Here is a 12,672-nt window from a genome sequence, read left to right as displayed (position 1 = left end):
TGTGTGCGTAATTCTGGTTTCTTCCTCCAGATGTCTGCTCAGTTCCATCTTTGCTCAAGTGAGCATGTTTTACTACAGTCAGTAGCCGGAAGCAACCAGTAAGCCCGATGAGCACTCTATGGTGCGAAACAGGTCTTGCTTGATGTGCATGCTGATAGATTATCCCCCTTGGAGGATCACACACACACACACACACACACACACACACACACACACACACACAGAGAGAGTTCATGACATTGTCCTAACCATTTAGCTCCTTAGGGCAAATAAGACAAGGCTGTGTTGAGGACGTCAACACTTCCGCTTTAATCCCCAGACTACAAAAACAAATCAATCGTAAAAAAGGATAAAAGAATGCGCCAAAGCCAAACAAAAATACACAAAAAAGCCATATATATATATATATTGGTAAACAAGCGCCAAAGCCAAACGAATATACACAAAAAGGCCATATATATATATATATATATATATATATATATAGGTAAACAACTGTGCAGAATGGACAGCTAGCGCCCATCCTAATAGTTACAATTTCACTACCTAGTCGCCAGAGCAAAGCAGCACAGACAGCACATCACAGACTGCGGAAAAGAGAAAATAAAAGTGTCAAGGCTTGTTCGAAAAAAAGAAAAAAGAAATTGGAATGGACTGGGAAGACAGAAGAAGGAGCCAGCAATGGAGGAAGAAAAAAAAGGGGCAGAAATAATGAAAGCGATAGTAAAGAGGACATTTCTAGCTCAGAATTTCCAGAAGGTTGGGATGCTATTTACACTGAAAAGCCGCGGCATCCCACGGAGGGGGGAGCATAATAAGATACCTCTGCATATGATAAAGAACCACCACATATAATCATACACCTAGACAACTTTGTGCGTGTGTGTGTGTGTGTGTGTGTGTGTGTGTGTGTGTGTGTGTGTGTGTTTGTGTGTGTCTGTGTGCGTGTGTGTGTGTGCGTGTGTGCGCGTAAGTGTATGTGTGTGCGTGTGTGCGTACGTGTGTGTGTGCGTGCGTGCGTGTATGTGTGTGTGTGTGTGTGTGTGTGTGTGTGTGTGTGCAGTTCGACCTGGTGTGCGACAGGAAAAGCTTCAGGGCCCACCTGAACATGGTGTACCTGATGGGCTATTTGATCGGCAGTCTGGGGGCTGGCTACTTGTGTGACTGGTGAGACCTTGGTGTTGTCATTACAGCCACTGGCGTTGTTAGTTCTGGTTACATCCACCAAAGCTACCTGTGTGACTGGTGAGACCTTGATGTTGTCATTACAGCCACTGGCGTTGTTAGTTCTGGTTACATCCACCAAAGCTACCTGTGTGACTGGTGAGACCTTGATGTTGTCATTACAGCATTCGTCATTGTTAGTTCTGGTTACATCCACCAAAGCTACCTGTGTGACTGGTGAGACCTTGATGTTGTCATTACAGCCATGGCGTTGTTAGTTCTGGTTACATCCACCAAAGCTACCTGTGTGACTGGTGAGACCTTGTTGTCATTACAGCTATCGCCATTGTTAGTTCTGGTTACATCCACCAAAGCTACCTGTGTGACTGGTGAGACCTTGATGTTGTCATTACAGCCATTGGCGTTGTTAGTTCTGGTTACATCCACCAAAGCTACCTGTGTGACTGGTGAGACCTTGATGTTGTCATTACAGCCATTGGCGTTGTTAGTTCTGGTTACATCCACCAAAGCTACCTGTGTGACTGGGAAGACATTGTTGTCATTACAGCCACTGGTGCTGTTAGTTCTGGTTACATCCACCAAAGCTACCTGTGTGACTGGTGAGACCTTGATGTTGTCATTACAGCCATTGGCGTTGTTAGTTCTGGTTACATTCACCAAAGCTACCTGTGTGACTGGGTGAGACCTTGTTGTCATTACAGCCATTGGCGTTGTTAGTTCTGGTTACATCCACCAAAGCTACCTGTGTGACTGGTGAGACCTTGATGTTGTCATTACAGCCATCGTCATTGTTAGTTCTGGTTACATCCACCAAAGCTATCTGTGTGACTGGTGAGACCTTGATGTTGTCATTACAGCCATTGGCGTTGTTAGTTCTGGTTACATCCACCAAAGCTACCTGTGTGACTGGTGAGACCTTGTTGTCATTACAGCTATCGCCATTGTTAGTTCTGGTTACATCCACCAAAGCTACCTGTGTGACTGGTGAGACCTTGTTGTCATTACAGCTATCGCCATTGTTAGTTCTGGTTACATTCACCAAAGCTACCTGTGTGACTGGGAAGACCTTGTTGTCATTACAGCCATTGGCGTTGTTAGTTCTGGTTACATCCACCAAAGCTACCTGTGTGACTGGGAAGACATTGTTGTCATTACAGCCACTGGTGCTGTTAGTTCTGGTTACATCCACCAAAGCTACCTGTGTGACTGGTGAGACCTTGATGTTGTCATTACAGCCATTGGCGTTGTTAGTTCTGGTTACATCCACCAAAGCTACCTGTGTGACTGGTGAGACCTTGACGTTGTCATTACAGCCATCGTCGTTGTGGAGTGGGGTGTTGGCCCAGTGATAACACGTCCGCATAGGAAGCGAGAGAATCTGAGCGCACTTGTTCGAATCCAGGCACAGTCGCCAGTATTTTTCTCCCCCTCCACTAGACCTCTAGTAGTGGTCTGGACGCTAGTCATTCGGATGAAACGATAAAGCGAGGTCCCGTGTGCAGCATGCACTTAGCGCATGCAAAAGAACCCACGGCAACAAAATGGTTGTCCCTGGCAAAATTCTGTACAGAAATCTACTTCGATAGGAAAACAAAAAAACAAAACAAAAAAACTGCAGGCAGGAAAAAAAAAAAGGGGGGGGGGGGATGGCGCTCTCGGTGTAGCGACGCGATCTCCCTGGGGAGAACAGCCAGAATTTCACGCAGAGAAATCTGTTGTGACAAAAAGAGTGATACAACACAATACAATTGTTGGTTCAGGTTTTCCCCAGCTACATCCACTAAAGCTCTTGCTACGTATGGTAACTGGACATCGCTTCAGGTTAGTAGTCAATTAAGTCTTTCTGACGACAGGTTACTACTGTCCATTTGTCCCCCCCCCCTCTGTGTGTGTGTGTGTGTGTGTGTGTGTGTGTGTGTGTGTGTGTGTGTGTGTGTGTGTGTGTGTGTGTGTTGTGGTGGTGGTCGTGTGTGTGTGTGTGTGTGTGTGTGTTAGAAAGAGAGAGAGAGAGATTTCATTGTACCTGACACAGCTGGTCCATTAGTGTGTGTGTGAATGAGAATAAGAAGGATCAGAATCATATTTATTTCTCTTGAAAACCACGAATAACGGTTAACAGACACAACAACAAAGAGAAAACCAAGCAAAAATGAGCATAACATATGTGAGTTATAACCTGACGTGTAACCAGTGAAACATTCATACATGCACTGTGCACGTCGATGTTGTATACGTTCGTATTTTTACATTATTCATTACCCGTATTACACAGTACACGTAAATGACTATACATTGTAGTGGACTGCTCGCTGCTTCAAATTGCCACAGCGTGACACGCCTTTAATTTAACGGGGCGTCTGGTCAAGTTGTTGCCAAAATTTTACTGAAAAAAACAACCAAACAAATGTTTTAGAATTCAGTTCATTATTCACAAGTACAAACAAACGGTTGCTGACCCACTTCAGCACATTTCTGAAAATCATAATGAATGACTTCTGATCTAAACTGGATAGATAAGGTGCATCTCTCCGTGTCAACATGTTTAACTGTTTTGTTGTTGTTGTTGTTGCTGTTGTGTGTGTGTGTGTGTGTGTGTGTGTGTGTGTGTGTGTGTGTGTGTGTGTGTGTGTGTGTGTGTGTGTGTGTGTGTGTGTTTTGTTGTTTTTTTGAGACAGTGAATTTGTCATATTTGTGTTCAGAATAAATGTTCACTCACTTCTGGCATGTATACATTGTATATTGCTGTATTTTCAGTATGTTGCTTTTTTTCTGATCTTTTTTCCTAAAAAAAATTGTATGTCTTAACCAGACAGTTGGTGTGGCCACTGTTAAAGAAAGAATTGAGGCACAATACCTTCATAATTGTATTGGTTACATGACATATGTATCATCTTCATGTGCCCCCACGAGGTTTTCTGAAATAAACACGTCTTGTCTCGTCTCGTCTGGTCTGGTCTTGTCTGGTCTGGTCTGGTCTGGTCTGGTCTTGTCTCGTCTGGTCTGGTCTGGTCTGGTCTGGTCTGGTCTTGTCTCGTCTCGTCTATTCTTGTCTTGTCTGGTCTGGTCTGGTCTTGTCTGGTCTGGTCTGGTCTGGCCTGGTCTGGTCTTGTCTGATCTGGTCTGGTGTTGTCTCGTCTCGTCTTGTCTGGTCTGGTCTGGTCTTGTCTTGTCTCGTTTTGTCTTGTCTCGTCTTGTCTTGTCTTGCCTCGTCTTGTCTTGTCTCGTCTGGTCTGGTCTGGTCTGGTCTTGTCTCCTGTCGTCTTGTCTGGTCTGGTCTGGTCTGGTCTTGTCCTGTTTCGTCTTTTCTTGTCTTGTCTTGTCTCGTCTTGTTTGGTCTGGTCTTGTCTCGTGTCGTCTTGTCTTGTTGCAGGTTTGGCAGGAAGATCATTTTCTGCATCAGCCTCATGCTGGGTCTGGTATCGGCCGTGTCCTCAGCCTTCTCTCCCACCGTGGCTGTTCTACTGCCGCTTCGATTGACCTTGGGCATCTGTCACATGGCCAGCTATCTTGCCGCCTTCGTTCTGGGTCAGACGGCACTCCTGTCTTCTTGATAACAACAGCAGCAGCAGCAGCAACTGCAGCAACAACAACAACAACAAGAACGATGATGATGATGATTGTAAAACATGCTCAACTGCGATGTACAGTTTGAAAGCTGACATGCCAAAGCAACAACACCAACAACAAAAAACACCATGCATTTAAAAGACTACAACGACAATTAACATGCACCACCATGTACAGACAACGCGCTTGGTCAGGTCTTGAGAAAAAAAAAAGAACGAGGAGGGAAATGGAGGGAATAAATGAAAGGAAGGAAAGAAATAAAGAAGGAATGAAGGAAGGAAAAACGAAGGGACTATATATATATATATATATATATATATATATATATGTACATATGTACATATGTATATGTATATATATATATAGAGAGAGAGAGACATTCACGTCCGGTTTCAGTGGTGGAGCTGGTGGGGCCGGCCAAACGCAACAGGGCCGCCTCCCTGCTGACTATCATCTGGCTGTTAGGGCCCTTCCTGTGTGTGGGCTTGTCCTACGTGGTGGGGCAGTGGCGCTACTTGCAGCTCATCGCATCCTTGCCCATGCTACTCTGTCTGGGGTATTGGTGGTGAGTTGTGTTCCCTTGCCGCTTTTCAGTGTGCCCCTCCCCCTCCTCCTCGCCTCCTTCTCCCTCCCCCCGGCCCCCATACCCCCCCTCCGGGGTTTTTGTCCACTTTTCATATAATGGCTTGGGGGAGGTTGTCCGTTGGGATTTTGTCCACGGGGTTTTTGTACGTTGCTGTTTTCGTGTAATGGGTTTGGGTTTTGTCCTTTGGGACTTTGTCCACTGGGGTTTTTGTTTGTTAGGGTTTTGTCCGTTCATCGGGGGAAGGGCAAGGGGCGAGGAGGGTGTGAGTGGGGGTGTGGGGGAGGAAGAGGCAGAATGGGCTGAGGCAGGGTGATAACTTGATCTCTTCTTGTAACACCATAAGTTATTAGAACACACATGACTCATGAATAATGATTTGTTGGGCTGCATTGCTCAGGGCTGCAGAAAACGAAATCAGCTGATCAAAATTAAGACTTACTGTGCAATGATTTTTAAAAGTATTTTTCTACAGATTAAAAAAATCACATTAAAAATCGTTTCAAAAATGCATTTGTCTTTCTAAACTTTTCAGGCTGTTGCCAGAGTCTCCCCGATGGCTTCTGACAAAGAAGAAGACGAAAGCAGCACTGACGGTGATACAGAAGGTGGCACGTGTCAACAAAATACAATACTCCCCTTCTGAAGAAACCATTGTCAAACTTCAAGAAGAGGCGGCAGCTGAGGGGGAGAGACACGAGATACTGCACAGCATCAAGCAGTTGTTCAAGTATCCGAGAATTGTCGTTGTCACGCTCATCGTCTTTTTCAACTGGTGGGTTGCTTTTCAAACTGTTTTGTTTCCAAGTATACAACCCTGTTTCTGTTTGTGTACTACTGTAAACCATTTGAAGACAAGACAGTGAAGAGCACTACTGATCGTTAGTATCAGAAAATTCAAAGTAAATGTTCAGATTTTAGCCAGTCCTTCATCTTGAATCATTTGCATAAAAATGTATGTTCTCTCTCCAGGTTTGCCGCGGGTATGGCGTATTACGGACTCTCTCTGAACATCGGCAACCTGGGTGGAAATCTTCGCATCAACTTCTTTGTGTCCACCACGGTGGAGCTGATAGGTTACGTGCTGGGCTGGGTGTTGCTGGATCGGCTGGGAAGGAAGCGCTCTCACTGCTGTTTCATGCTGACAGCTGGCCTGGCCTTCCTCACTACCATAGTCACTGTGTCCATTGGAGGACAAAGTAGGTGCCTATGTATTCTTTCATGAACGTTTAAAGATAACTGTTTTATATAAGGCAGTTTATTTTTTACAAACTTCTTATTGGAGAGAAAGTATGTACTTGTTAGTTAACATCAAACATAACTGGGTGAATTAGAAAACCACAACAAAGTTTGGCTGATCGATTCACAAACGAAACACATGCCGGATCACTGAAAGCAGTTAACCGCCATTTGATTTTGAGTCTGGAATTTCTTCTGTGTACAATACCTTCACACATAACAAATGCACATACACATGACACAGGTATCCCAGAATTTTAATGTTCTGGATAGTTTTGAACAACTGCACTGCAGATCAGTGACATACAGAAGACGGAAAGTTCCCAAAGGGCTTTTCGGTTCCAAAAGGCCCTAGGGTCTATTCAGAGGCATACATTTGCTCCCTCTTCGTTGGTGGCTAACCTTATGGCCTTAAATCATCTTGTTCAAATACCAGTGATGATAAGTAATATCCTTTTTTGTGTTGATTCTCAATCAGTTTAAAAAATCTGCTCCTTTTTGAAAATAACCAGAGAGAAGATTTGTTGTTTGAAATTATGTGTTTACTCTCTATTCATGAAAGGTGCAAATGTTGATTTTTATTGGATACAATCCCATACTGGATTCCTTTATAACGACCAAGCAGAGAAAGCAGCTAAAAGGGGAGCAAAGAATTATACAGGTAGTAATACTAGTATAAAAGTATATTGCCCATTGACATAAAGGGAACCAGTAGTATACCAGAAAAAGACTTTTATAGGTGCTTTCATTCAACTCTAAAACCTCGTCAGTGGACTCTCTCAGACTTTGGTCCCATTCGCAAACCAGTTCTAAGTTGAATTTTCAGACTATTATCTAATTTATTACGGAGTAAATTATTGCTCTAAAGTGAAATGCATATGCTTCAGTAATATGACAATCAAGCATATAATTTTGTTCTGTGATTTGATGAAGCCTTACCTGCACGAAAGTGTGTCATCACAAGTGACTGAGAACATTGATGTTTTTGACTTTTTGCATTCATTATCAGCTGTTTTGCTTGTTTGATAAACGACTTCTCCTTTTCCAAGTCCAATTAAGTAATTTTACAAACTTTCTTCAGTCACCGATATGTGTGACGGGACATGAAACTAATTCCTCCTCCTCCTCCCTCTTGTTCCATATTTCTTGTTGTGTAAGTTGTAGTTATAGGATGAATCTTTAATATTTTTTTTAACTAACGAAAGAAAAAATTTAAAAAAATAATGGCTCGGTGTGTTCATCTAACCAGTCTGGTGCAGTCGTTGTAACAGACTGACTACTGTGGGGTTGTGGATTCAAACCCTATCAGAATCCCAAACAATACTGTTCCGATCCCAGCCAACAGTTCTCAGACCCGGGAGTGCCAGTGTCTGTATTGGGCAGACCGGAGCAACACTGTCGTGTATCGTCTTCTTTTCAATGGAACTTGAAGCGGAGGGGAAGGAGGGAGTCCCAAATACCATGCTTGCCACAGTATATGCCAGAAGGCATGAAGCGCAGTAAGTAGGTAAGAGGGTAAGAAAGAGGTGAGTTTAATGACCGGTTGGCTCACGCCTTTAAGGTCAAGGTGTTCAGGGCTGGGGTGTTGGTTCTGTGAAGGTGTGTTGTTGGAGGGGGTGAGTCATGGATGACTGTGTGGGTGGGAGGTCCGCCTGGCGTTTCAAGAGGGGATGTGGTTGGGGTGGGTTTTGGGTGCTGACAAACGAAAACTGTGATCCCTGCTTTGATTCTGTCCTGTTATCCACGCAGCGATGGAGTGGGCGACAACAACTCTGGCCATGCTGGGAAAGCTGGGCGTGTCGGCGTCCTTCACAGCTGTTTATCTCATCTCTGCTGAGATCTTCCCCACAGTCATCCGTAACTTGGGTATGGGCTGCAGCTCGGCGTGTGGAAGAATTGGCAGTGCTGTGTCCCCCTATGTGGCAGACCTGGTATGGTGTGGATATGTCGGGTGACACGTCTTGTGTATTACAGAGCCAGGCGCTGTCCTGTCCGTCTCTGTACCGTCCTTCACTCGCTGTCTCTCTATCCTCCTTTGTGTCAGCCTGTTTGCTTTTCTGTCTGTCTGTCTCTGTCTACGTCTGCATGTCTGTCTAAGTCTGCCTGTCTGTCTGCCCATCTGTCACTTTGTTTCCATTTCTCACCAGCATATTTGGTGTAGCGTATATGGATACATTCACACGCTTTGACACATTGAAACTGAAACACACTCACACACAAACACACACACACACTATCTCTCTCTCTCTAACTGCCATCACATACAAAAGAATGTGTATTTCTTTTTTCTTCTTCTTCTTTTCTTTCTCTTTAAAAAAAAAACCCAAACTTTATTCGAGTTTAACATTATTTAAGACATACAGACATACAAAAGAATAGTTGTAATTATTGAAAAATGAGGAAAGCAGCACAATATTGCTTTATACCGAAAAGAATAAGAAAAAAGTCATACGCACAGCTGCTACTGCTGATGATGATGATGCTCAACAAAGTGCAGAACAAATCGAAGCGCTTTCACACTCAACGTTCACGCACACGTGCAAAATCCTGAAACAAAGGGATTAGAGATAAAAACTCATAACTACATGTAGACATCTTGGCTAGAGAAACGAACAATAGACGGAACAAATATAACTCATTTGACTGTTCCGTTGACGGGGCGCAATAGCCAAGTGGTTAAAGCGATGAACTTTCAATCTGAGGGTCCCGGGTTCGAATCTTGGTAACGGCGCCTGGTTGATAAAGGGTGGAGATTTTTCCGATCTCCCAGGTCAACTTACGTGCAGACCTGCTTGTGTCTGAAACCCCCTTCGTGTGTATACGCAAGCAGATCAAATACGCGCATTGAATATCTCTGTAATCCATGTCAGCGTTCGGTGGGTTATGGAAACATGAACATACCCAGCATGCACACCCCCGAAAGCGGAGTATGGCTGCTTACATGGCGGGGTAAAATCAGTCATACACGTAAAAGCCCACTCGTGTACATACGAGTGAACGTGAGGGTTGAAGCCCACGAACGCAGAAGAAGACGACTGTACCTCTGTTCCGCAACTTTCTAGAGCTGACTTACCAATCCGGTGGTGCTTCTTTCCCCAGACGCTTCACATCGGTGGCCGGTTTGGACGTGCTGTGCCTCTAGTGGTCTTCGGGGGGCTGGTCGTGCTGGCCGGACTGCTGGCACTGTACCTGCCGGAAACCATGAACCGTGCCCTGCCCGACACGCTGGAAGAGGCCGTCAACTTCCTCCGGTAATCTTTTTTTTTCTTTTAACTGTCCCTCCGCTAGACCTTAAGTGGTAGTCTGGGTGCTAGTCTTTCGAACTAGACAACAAACCGAGGTCCAGTGAGCACATTGTGCATTTAGTGCACGTAAAAGAACCCACAGCAACGAAAAGGGTTGTCCATGGTAATATTCTGTAGGTAATATCCTCTTTGGAGAGACAAATGCACTTTAGACAGAAAAAGATGTCAGTGGCACTGCCCTATGCAATCCCTGTGGAGAGCAGCTCAGATTTCACACATCGACTTGTCTCCATTTTCAAATTACCAAAGTGCGAATACCAATATTGTGGCATGAATGTTGAACTTATAATTTACTAAATAGATTTTTTTTAATGAATAAAAAAAGAAGTGTGTCACATTAAAAAAAAAACCCCAACAATAAAAAAAAATAACCCACAACACACACACACACACACACACACACACACACACACACACACACACACACACACACACACATTATTATTCGGTTGCTGCGCCGTTGACGTGCGAATACCGTTACTGTCTACGCCTTGTCAACGTGTCTTTTTTCCCTCTCGTCCACAGAAACTCTAACGGGATCAAGGACAAGGAGGAGACAGCGAAGGAGGAGAAGGAGGAGGAGAAGGTCGCGAATGAAGAAGAGACGGACCAGAGTTCTCCTTTGTCACAGTCCATCACGGCACTGTGAGTGACGTGCGACACAGGGGAAGCAACTGCACCATCTTGTATTTGTATTTCTTTTTGTCGCAACAGATTTCTCTGTGTGAAATTCGGGCTGCTCTCCCCAGGGAGAGCGCGTCGCTACACTACAGCGCCACCCATTTTTTTGTATCTTTTCCTGCGTGCAGTTTTATTTGTTTTTCCTATCGAAGTGGATTTTTCTACAGAATTTTACCAGGAACAACCCTTTTGTTACCGTGGGTTCTTTTACGTGCGCTAAGTGCATGCTGCGCACGGGACCTCGGTTTATCGTCTCATCCGAATGACTAGCGTCCAGACCACCACTCAAGGTCTAGTGGAGGGGGAGAAAATATTGGCGGCTGAGCCGTGATTCGAGCCAGCGCGCTCAGATTCTCACGTTTCCTTGGCGGACGCGTTACATGTAGGCCATCACTCCACTTTCCCACGATCGTGCATGCTCGGTATGGGGAATTTGGTGTTCGTCGGAAGAGGCAATCTAACGATCTGCTGGTCGTTCGATAAGAACGGCTGATGTCAGTTTCGGTTTCAGATTCTCAAGGAGGCGTCACTGCGTTCGGAAAATCCATATATGCTATACCACATCTGCTAGGCAGATGCTTGACAGCAGCTTAACCCAACGGGTTTGTCAGGCCTTGAGTGCATGCATTCATATTTTTTGTACCTACCAGAGTGGATTTCTTTTACATAATTTTGCCAGAGAAAAAACACTTTTGTTGCCATGGGTTCTTTTTCAGTGCGCCAAGTGCGTGCTGCACACGGTACCTCGGTTTATCGTCTCACCCGACTGACTAGACACTCAGTTTGATTTTCCAGTCACACTTGGGAGAAAGGGCGAGAGCGGGATTCGAGCCTAGACCCTCACAGACACTGATCTGGCAGATAAGTGTCTTAAACATATTGCCACCTTGCTGATTTTACAAAAAAAGGGCTTGTTTTGATATCGCTTTAAAATCTATCAAACTTTTTTTGGGGGGTGGGGGGGGGGGGGGAAGGGATGTAACGCTGTTTTTTTGTTTTTGTTTTGGTTTTTGGTGTGTTTTTTTTTTTTTACAGCTTTATAATGCATTCCAGTGTATTTGTACTGAGCACACAATGATTTTCCTATCGTTTCTATCCTACTGCCTACTCAGTGCATATTAAGGTCGGCATACTGTAACATATGTACATAATTTGCAGTAATGTCACTATTTCAGTGACTTTTTTCCTTTTGAAAATGTCATGATGACGTAGTCACGTGTACGGTTATTTTCAGCTGACACTGGTGAACGCTCAAATGACTTTTCTTGCATTCATTCTGAACATAAAGCAAAGAAGATGTCGCCTTTGTAAGAACACAGTGGAAGCAGTGTACCCAGGGCACAAAGACATTCGATTGCAACAGAGCAGCCGCCATCCAGGAAAAGAGGAATCGGAGAAAACGGCACCCATCCTTGCAGGTCTCCATTCCATGCAGCGTTCTGTGGACGATCTTGTGCCTCAGGGATTGGTCTTCATTCCCACATGGGGATCCACATCAGCAGATGAGCTGCCTGCCTTCTCATCCATCGGACAGGGCGGGAGAATCCAAAGAGATGCTTATTTTATTATCGGACTCTCTTCTTGCATGGAATCATTACTTGTAATAATGCTTTTCTTGGTTTTATGTTAGACTGTCTATAAGACAGGCCATGTGCTTATTACTTGCATGATCTTTGCAAAACCGCAAGAAGGTGGTGAGGGGGTTGAGGGGTGGGGGGTGGGGGGTGGGGGCTTTTTGCTTTTTGCTTCATTTCAATGGTTGTTTCTTGATGTATTAATATCCAAACAGATAACTGATTAAAGTAAAATAAAACTCATGCAAAACGAGAACTTGCGCCTGTACTTGTTTCAATACAGTTTATGAACCTGAATGACCAGTTTCTTTGGAACATAAGATATTTGTATGGCAGTGGGAATGTGCAGTACAGCACACACACACACACACACACACACACACACCATGGATAGCCATGTGTGGCACACCTTCACAGGGAATCCAAATATGCATGACCATGAGCATTGCCAGCAGTATACGCAGGTCAAACAGAATCATTCGTGTTTCCACACACATGATTTCTCGCTTGACCCATACAGATGTGTACCGGATAATGT

General features: G+C 44.5%; 1 protein-coding gene across 3 annotated transcripts in view; it reads left to right on the top strand.

The window, feature by feature from the left end:
• The window catches only part of LOC143279373 (organic cation transporter protein-like), a 33,726-nt gene extending 21,472 nt beyond the window's left edge, over positions 1 to 12,254 (top strand). For 2 of the 3 annotated variants that reach the window (XM_076583402.1, XM_076583401.1), the window contains exons 4-11: positions 1,064 to 1,167; positions 4,556 to 4,710; positions 5,149 to 5,317; positions 5,871 to 6,110; positions 6,308 to 6,534; positions 8,324 to 8,505; positions 9,674 to 9,825; positions 10,405 to 12,254. In XM_076583402.1, the coding sequence (XP_076439517.1) occupies positions 1,064 to 1,167; positions 4,556 to 4,710; positions 5,149 to 5,317; positions 5,871 to 6,110; positions 6,308 to 6,534; positions 8,324 to 8,505; positions 9,674 to 9,825; positions 10,405 to 10,528 (1,353 nt within the window). In that variant the 3' untranslated portion in view covers positions 10,529 to 12,254. The remainder of the gene's footprint in view (positions 1 to 1,063; positions 1,168 to 4,555; positions 4,711 to 5,148; positions 5,318 to 5,870; positions 6,111 to 6,307; positions 6,535 to 8,323; positions 8,506 to 9,673; positions 9,826 to 10,404) is intronic. The other variant, XM_076583403.1, reaches the window with a different exon arrangement.
• The last annotated feature ends 418 nt before the right edge of the window (positions 12,255 to 12,672 follow it).

This window comes from Babylonia areolata, chromosome 2, assembly GCF_041734735.1.
Source record: "Babylonia areolata isolate BAREFJ2019XMU chromosome 2, ASM4173473v1, whole genome shotgun sequence".
Taxonomy (NCBI): Eukaryota; Metazoa; Mollusca; class Gastropoda; order Neogastropoda; family Buccinidae; genus Babylonia; species Babylonia areolata.
This window is presented reverse-complemented; position numbering and strand designations above follow the sequence as displayed.